Source organism: Panthera leo, chromosome F3, assembly GCF_018350215.1.
Source record: "Panthera leo isolate Ple1 chromosome F3, P.leo_Ple1_pat1.1, whole genome shotgun sequence".
Taxonomy (NCBI): domain Eukaryota; kingdom Metazoa; phylum Chordata; class Mammalia; order Carnivora; family Felidae; genus Panthera; species Panthera leo.
This window is the reverse complement of record NC_056696.1, coordinates 22496719-22505466: the sequence shown is the minus strand read 5'-3', so window position 1 is coordinate 22505466 and position 8748 is coordinate 22496719. Positions and strand designations below refer to the sequence as shown.

General features: G+C 36.3%; 1 protein-coding gene across 4 annotated transcripts in view; it reads right to left on the bottom strand.

Moving 5' to 3' along the window:
* TPR (translocated promoter region, nuclear basket protein) overlaps positions 1–8748 on the bottom strand; it is an 85189-nt gene that overhangs the window by 22041 nt on the left and 54400 nt on the right. For 3 of the 4 annotated variants that reach the window (XM_042926059.1, XM_042926061.1, XM_042926062.1), the window contains 7 exons: positions 8667–8735; positions 8459–8553; positions 6440–6546; positions 5170–5265; positions 4887–5043; positions 2842–2960; positions 147–242 (listed from right to left, as the gene is read on the bottom strand). In XM_042926059.1, the coding sequence (XP_042781993.1) occupies positions 147–242; positions 2842–2960; positions 4887–5043; positions 5170–5265; positions 6440–6546; positions 8459–8553; positions 8667–8735 (739 nt within the window). The remainder of the gene's footprint in view (positions 1–146; positions 243–2841; positions 2961–4886; positions 5044–5169; positions 5266–6439; positions 6547–8458; positions 8554–8666; positions 8736–8748) is intronic. The other variant, XM_042926060.1, reaches the window with a different exon arrangement.

The window sequence follows — 8748 nt, the reverse complement described above, 5'->3', positions numbered from 1 at the left end:
ACATCACATACTCAATGTGTAATAATTTAATCAACCCTTGAACATTAAAAAAACCTAGATACAGTTGGAAGTTTAAGGATTAGAAAACTTGTTCCGTGTATTACTATCATACATCCTATCATGTAATCAATATGTCAGAAATTTACCTCTCTGTCTGTTAAACTGACGACCACGGACACCTTGTCTCAATGTTGTCTGAAGTCTTACTCGTCTGAAAGGCTTTGGTTGACTACTGCTAGTATCTAAGGAAAAAAAAAAACACATTAAAATATAAGAAAGCAGGTTAAAAAATAAGAAAAGCATTTACAATGACAAAATCTAGTTACTAAATGCATGGATAAACGCAGAGGTGTCCATTTGTTTCAGTATTTAAAAGTTGTTTCATTTTTAACAAGGGACATTTAACAAACAAAAGAGTAAAATGTAAAAAAAAAAATTCCTTATTAAAAAGAGTGCTTGAGGTTTTTCATTCATTCACTCCACTCATTTGATAAATATTCACTTGGTGCCTATCCAGGTATCACTGTGCTAGAAGGTGAGGACTACAATAAAATACCACATATCACCTCCCTCAGGAAATAACAGTCCCCTATGCTATAATGTGATCATTATCTGAATCCTCTCATTTCCAGACATGCCAAATCCAATCATTAGCAAATCTTGCCAGCTCAAATTTATCCCCAGATCTGACCTCTTCTCACAAATTAAACTCTACCAGCCTGTCTAAACATCACTGTCTTAACCCTGAATCAGTACGATATCCTCCAAACTTTCTCCTTCTTTCTGCCCATTACACATTTTCAAATCTCTTATTTACACAGCAGCGAAACTGATACTGTTAAGTCCTTATTACTACTCTGTTTGAAGCCCTCTAAAAAAGCTTCCTAAATCCAGGGCACCCGGGTGGCTCAGACAGGTTAAGCATCTGACTCTTGATCTCACCTCAGGTCATCTCACGATTCGTGAGATTGAGCCCCATGTTGGGCTGCACACTGACAGCACAGAGCCTGCTTGGGATTCTCCCTCTCCCTCTCTCTTTGCCCCTCCCCCACTTATGTGCGTACACACACACACTCTCTCTCTCTCTCTCAAAATAAATAAACGAACTTAAAAAAAAATAAAAGCTTCCTAAATCCATGAAAGCCAAAGCAATTATGATGATCTACTGGGCCTCTCCCCCGGTGCCTCTCTGGTCTTCCTGTGCTCTAACCACACTGGCCTCCTGGCTGACCTTGAATATACCACACTGCTGTCTTAGGGACTCTGCATCTGCTAGATCTCTCACCTGGAACACTCTTTTTCCTCAAAACTGCACAGCTTTTCTACCTTACCCTTTCCAGGTCTTTACTGAAATGTCATTTTCCTAGTAATGCTTTCTTTTGCCTGGCACATGGTGGGCACTGAAATATTTACTGACCAAATGAACAACTGCTCAGATGAGGCAGCTTAGTGTTTTATATTACCAAAAAATGCAGACATCCTAATTTCATAGTATACTATATAAGGGAACAAAAACCCTATCTTCTTATGCAAGCCCTGGTAAGATATAACTAGTGCCCATTCTACAGTTGAAAAGAATTCTCATGGGACATTAGAATAGAATTGGAGAAAGAGCACTTCAGTAATTCTATTATTAATAGTTCTGATAATTATGATACTTGAGCCCTGTTGACTGTAATGCATTGAGTTATATAGTTTATATACATTTCTAATTTGACTACAAGATTAATTATGACCATCCATACTTCATAATAAAATAAATGTGCAGGCATTTAAAGTTACTAGCTGTTAAAAGGGATCTGAGCCTTGGGATGTTGGCTCATCGGTTGATGTGTCAGAGAAAAACAGCTGATAGGCAAAAAAGATCTTGAGATAGTAAAGTCCCATGACTGAAAAAAGTAATAACTGAGCAGATCTTCCACAGAACATGAAGGTTCCATGGCAGAATTTGAGAATTACTGCTATAAACAATTCAAAATAAAAATAATCAGAGTGGATGATGGGTGCTATATTTCTTCAATAATAAAAGTAATTCCGTACCTAAAAACTGTAAGACAGATAAGTTAGTACAGCGTATTATTTTAAAAGTGGAGTCCCTGAAGCCAAACTTCTTGAGTTTGCATCCTGGCTTGCCCATTATTTATTAGCTATGTACTATGGCAAAGTTATTCAACATTTCTGTGCCTCAGTTTCCGTATGAGTGATTACCATGTTGGTTTCATGTAGGAATTAAATAAATATATGTAAAGGGCTTAAACATGGTCTGATACACAATAAGTGCTCAATAAATGTTAATTACTTTTTTAAGAATACCAGATAAATAGTTTTTATTGTAGGAAAGATACATAAAATAGCCTTTTTCAAAGTTAATGTCATGTACTTGAAAAGAAAGCCAAACTTTGAAATTATTTACATCAGTAAATTTCAAATATTTTTTGAGCAACAGACCTCCTACCCTTCAACTCTTCAAATCCAATCTCATGTCAGAACCCCCAAATGTAGAACAAATAACATGAAGCTGCTTTGTTTTCAAGAGGCAGGAGATGTGAAGTATTGCTCCCTAGCTTCCTTCCCAGTGACCAATCCCTCACAGCCCTGCTGCACCTCCAGGACAACCACGTCTTTAATATACCTGACGTCTCCTTTAATGAAATACAATTTCCATTTTATTTTTTTTTTAATTTTTTTTTTTTTTTTTTTTTTTTTTTACAATTTCCATTTTAAATAAGGCATTTTAAACTCAGGGAAAAAAGAGAATTATCAATTTGTTACCGATAAATTTGTCTTTTGCAAACAAGCTTGATGTATCGAAGTTGTGCTGTATTCAAGAGCAGGACTTACCTACAGAAGAACTGGAAGGAGGATCCTGACTGGTGGAAGGAAGATCTGACTCATCAGATGCCTGAACAGGTTCTTCTTCCTGCTGGCTATCAATTTCTAGGCCTGCTTCTGAACTAATACTAAGAAAAGAAAATAAAAATTGATTGGTAGAAAATACAAGCTGGTCTTTGAGGTATCCAAAATTGTTCCCAACCTCTTTTTGATATAGTTTATCGCTTAAATAACCCCAAGTTCCCCCTAACTCAAGATTGTAGACTCTGACATTGATAATGGTTTATTTATTTTTTTTAAGGGGGCAGGGGAAAAGAGAGCTCAAGTTGCTTTTTCCTTATTCCTCTCTCACCAGGACATGTTCCAATTTTAGTTTCTGCTTCCTTTCTTTGTCGTTTTTTTTCTTTGACAAAGGATGTGCACATTCTTGACATTCATAAGAGATATTACTGAGATCTTGAAATCTCAAAACAACTTTCTAGGAAAGCAGAGCACTAAAATAATTTACAAGTCACAACTATAAACAACTAATTCACCAGGGGCTCTAGCCCAGATGAGACATGCTGTGGGTATGTGATTTCCTGGCTCAATGGCTATAACTTCACCACTCTCTCTCCCACTCAAAAAAGCACATCAAAACGCAAGGAAGGGAGGTAACAATCCAAAAGCACTTTGAATCTGCTCCAGTATTATCATCTGCAAATTTTAGTACAGTCATTAGTAATAATGTATCTGAAAGATGTCTTTCATAACTATGTGTTGAAGTTGAGAAGTGCTAATGAAGTGTAAAGTGCATGGGGCTGAAGTCAAGGGTCAAATCCAGTCTAAGCCAGTTACCAGTGGCCTAAGCAAGTTATTTTAACATGCTCTGAGTCTGGGCTTCCTCATTGTAAATTGGAGATAATACTTTGTAGAGATTTTGTGTGGGTCAGAAACAACATATATAAAGCAACTTGTATACATGGTATGAAATTAATGACAGCTAGTATTCCCAGCAGGGTGTATAACCTCAAAATTAGCAGCACTGTGTTACAGAATTATAGTAAGTCTGCTTTTTCTCTCATATGCTAGAAGTGGCCTATAGTTATGCTAAGAAAATACTGCTAAATAAAACACAATCTTTGAGCTCTACCTAGGAAATCTGGGTGCTAGTTCTAGCTATGCTTCTATGAAGTAGTTCAACTTTTTTATTTTATAAAGAATTAGGTTCTGCCTTGAAAGTTAAAACTTTTCCAAGACCATGGTCTAGTGCTTCTTTGCATTAAATTACTCTACTCCCTCTGGGGTGCCTGGGTGGTTCAGTTGATTAAGTGTCCAATTTCAGCTCAGCTCATGATCTCATGGTTCTTGAGTTCAGCCCCGCATTGAGCTCTGACAGCTCAGAGCCTAGAGCCTGCTTTGGATTCTATGTCTCCATCTCTTCTCTCTCTGCCCATCTCCCGCTCACACTCTCTCCCTCAAATAAACGTTAAAAATTTTTTTTTAAATAAATTACTCTACTCCCTTGACTTAAAAAATACAGATGATGTGTCATGAAATACTTTTGTTAAACTTTGTTAATAACTGATGTATTAAAAAAATGTTGTCAGGTCTTAAAAACTACTAGAAGTTTCTAATTTTTAAGAAGTCACTATTTCAGACATCAAGTTCTAAACGCACATAAAGAATGAATAAATGAGGTTCACTTAAGAGCCCACTACAAAATGGAAAGTGAGTCATTTCCAAATTTTCACAGAAAGACTTCTTACTTAGAGAAAAGTTCAAGCAGCTACATTAATGCAAGGGTACCAGTGACTTTAAAGAAAAGACTGTTCTAGAATACATCATGTAATTTTCAGGGAGATAAACATTTTAAAAATTACTTGTCTGCTGCAGTAACATCCAAGTCCTAAAATATATTACTATATGAAAAAATCAGTCTTCCAAAATGTATAGCTTGGTTTATTTTTGTAATGGGATGCTACTGAAAATACAGCCAAACCCACTGTTTCCTGGCTAAAGGAAAACAAGTGTAAAAGTCTAAAGCAAGCAAAAATTATAAAGTAAACCTTTACCCTTCAGATTCTGCCTCCACAAATACTTCATCTCCATCATCACCTGTTGCTGTTTCATTTGTTGTGGATAAAGTACCAGTGGACGTTGTCACCATTGGAACCGACTGAGAGGCGTGCTCTGAAGCATCAGAGGTGGTACTCTCAGTAAATACGGTCACTTTAAAATGAAAAGAAACGACAACTTTAACTTGGTGGCTTACCAAATCTTTAGCCAGAAGATGTCTCACAGGTTCCCCTTTTACCAAGAATGCACGTAATCTACCAATCTGCCTGTGATACTTACCAGGGGCTGCCACTTGTAGAGGTGTGGTGGGAACACTTCGGCCACCTGACTCTTCTTCATGAGCTAGGAAGAGGGGTGTTTCATACATTCCTAAACCTAAAGACAATTCTAAATATTAATGAATGATTGAAAGAACATAAAACTGTCAATATGCTAGGTATCTGAAAGAAAAAAAATGAATCAGTGGAGACACACAAGTTTGCTGTAGCCCACTTATTTTGCACATCAGGCAAAAATCAGTCTCTCAAAATGTAAATGTAATCGAAACATATCCTTTAAGTTCACAGACACTCAGAAGCCTTTAAAAAAGTACCTAAGATGCTAGTCCTGTGATTTCATATAAGCTAACTTTATGGAATACCCAACTAAATCAGGTCCTATGTTAGAATCTACTCACCAAAACTACAAGATATGACTCTTCCCCTTTTTGTTAAAGAAACTGAATTTCAAGGAGGCTAATCAACTTTCCCCAAGTTGCAAAACTAGTAGGTGGTAGCATTCCAATTTAAGCCTAGACCTGACTTCCAAGCCTAGGAATTGTCCTATAAAATAAAAAATCATATAAGATTTGAATTTGTATAAAAGATACAGTATATGGCTTATATGAGGGTTGTAGATTAATCCTTTATTTTGGGCTTATAAAAGTAGTATGCTTTCCTTATTCACTTACAAAATGCCATACAGCTTCCCACAAATATAGTTGGTTATATGGATGCCGACTGAGGATTAAAAGGTAATTAATTCCACAAAAAGCATAATTCATGTTTAACAGCCAACTAGTATTACTTAACTTAGGAGTCATTTTATGCCACATATTTTACACATTTTATCTTTCTTACTTTCAATGTCAGTAGACAATATCTAATTAATTTTATACCTTTAACTAGAAATGTAAAGTACCAAACTAAACATAAAACATGCTGCATTCCTTCCAACAACTTTAAAATGGCTCATTGTACCTATGTTCAACAAATATTCCTGAATAGTTTGTACACGTATGACATATAGGAGCCAGAAGAAATAAAAATGTAAAATCTGGTCCTTATGCTCAAAGATCTGAGAACTTTGTTGGAAAGGTAAGATTTATATGTAAGGCAATGTTTAACAAGTAGTAAATACAGCTTTTCCCAAAAATCTGCAGAGGAATTACTTAGATATCAATTTTTAAAAAAAGTTTGTATTTGCTCACTTAAAAAAAATCACATCAGAATAGCTTATTACTTGAATACGTGCAAATCCAGGTGATCTAAGCATTTATTTATCTATTTACCTCCTTGAGAAGCAAGCTGGCCAAGATCAGAGTGACTTGAACTTGTCTGTGGCATATCTTCAGGTGGCCCAAACCGGAATCTAGGAACACCAGCAACCTGTGGGGAGCTAAATAGACAAAAATGAATTTAAGATAAAACTTAAAGTTACTTTGTTTAAATCACAACGATGGGAAACAATATAGAAGGAAGAATAAGCACAAAGTAGGAAGAAAACAGATTAGAAATAAAATTGATTACAGAAATCCTTATAAAAATATTTTCAAAATATCAGTTGTCAATGAATTTAGTAGTAAGATTACATGTGATTTATATATATTTAATTTATCGGTAACTTTCAGCTCTCCTGAACTATGCCTCACATTTCCTGAATCTCCTGGATCTCTATCTCCACGTAGATACACTGAAAACAACACAAATCTAAAATGAGAAGTACCAAAAAAGAGTTAGAATGAAGTCATGAGACAAAGTCTTGTCTTGGTTTTCACTGTTGAGTCATAGATAAGTCAGCTCTAGCCCACTTCCTCTCCGAAAGAGCTCATCACACGGCTCCCAAGGTCTAGAACAAGTCTAGACCCTGTTAGATGGCTAGAAACTTGTCTTCCCCTTGTCCTAATAACATTATCATCCATCTGCCTGCCCATAATCCAGGGTATACAACAGCATTATCTCTTTGCCCACGCCTCACCCTACCCTTCCACCTTCTTTCACTAGCCAGCCACTAATGTTTATGGATTATTCCTCTGTGTTACTCTTAAATCTATTTTCTTTTCCATGTCAACACTATTGCTTTAGTTAAGGATGCTCTCTTTCAGGTGGATTGTTAAACTTATCTTCATAAAATTATTAGAACCTTGCATTCTGACCTATGCAAGAATCTGCTGACTGGCTGTCACTCAGAACCAGCTTACTGGAGTCTCTTTCTGATAGGCTGACTTCCAGAAGGGAAGGGCAGACACTGATCAGTTGGCTTGGAAAAGTGTGTTAACCAAGATGAGTTATGGTTAATTGAGCAAGTTTAAAATAGGCTTTGATGGGCATATATTATATGGGCATATATTTTCCCAAGTCTCTGGAACTTTTTCATTCTGGTATTCAAGTACATCCTATTATGCACCTAATACTTTAGCTACAATTAAACGAGTACTTTCACATGGAAAGCTTTTTTATCCTTTAAGAGAAGTGGTTTGGCCCAAGTTAACACAGGTTCTAGAGCCAGAATGACTGGTTCGAAATAATAAACTGCCATTTTCTTGCTGTCTGTTAATATCTCTGTGCTTCCTTATATGTAAAACAGCAACAATAATGGTGTCTAGCTATAGCTATAAAGATTAAATAAACAGATTCATGAAAATGCTCAAAAGTGGTAGGTAATTCTTTTCCAAGACTCAATTCAGTGTTGTCTCCATTAAGTCATATTCTTTTCCCCTAACTTCTTTGTATTAAAAAGCCTATTGCTTATCCTTTTATTCTCCTAGACTGAGTAGGTGACAATTAGTTTCCTCATATGCTTGGCTTTTGAAATAATGCCATCCTTCACGATCACTGCCATTACCAACACTTTATCAACATCTGCAAGGCATTTACTACATACCAGGTAATATTCTAACCATGTTAGTATAAATCAGTTCATTTAATTCCCACAACTTCTATGGTACTAACTACCGTATTATGCCCATTAGTAAAATGAGAATAGAGAATAGAATAGAGAACCTAAATAACCTGACACAGCTGGCAAGCAGTACAGCTAAGTTTCAAACCCAGGCATTCTGACTCCAGAGGCTGTGTTCTTAACCACTGTTATAATGCCTTTAAATTTCAAATTCCTAATGGAAGCAACTATATTTCATTCACCTTTATATCATTTTCCCCAACACTACATCCTCAGCCCTCCTACCCCAGTGCTCAGGACACAATTAGAAGACTCAATAAGTAATGAATCACTCAAATATAAACAAACTGACAGGGAAAAAGGAAGAATATGATTAGTTACAAAATATGTTTCTCGTTCATTAACTTACTGAATTGCTTCAGCAAATCCATCAGTGCGATGTGGTACCACAAGAGTTGGAGTACTGGGAACTGTTCTGTCTTCATCATCAAAAAAGTGCTGCTGCTGAAATGAAGGCAGAAAATGGGAATCAACAGGCACGACAGAAACACATGTATGGACTACGTAAGTATGTGCTGAACAAATGAGTCACTTTCACATAATGGGTAGATAGTTACCATGCCACCTATTCCCGGAGTCAACTGAAGCCCACGTCCTACAGACTGCCTCCGAGTCATCTGAATTCTCTGTGTCAAGAAG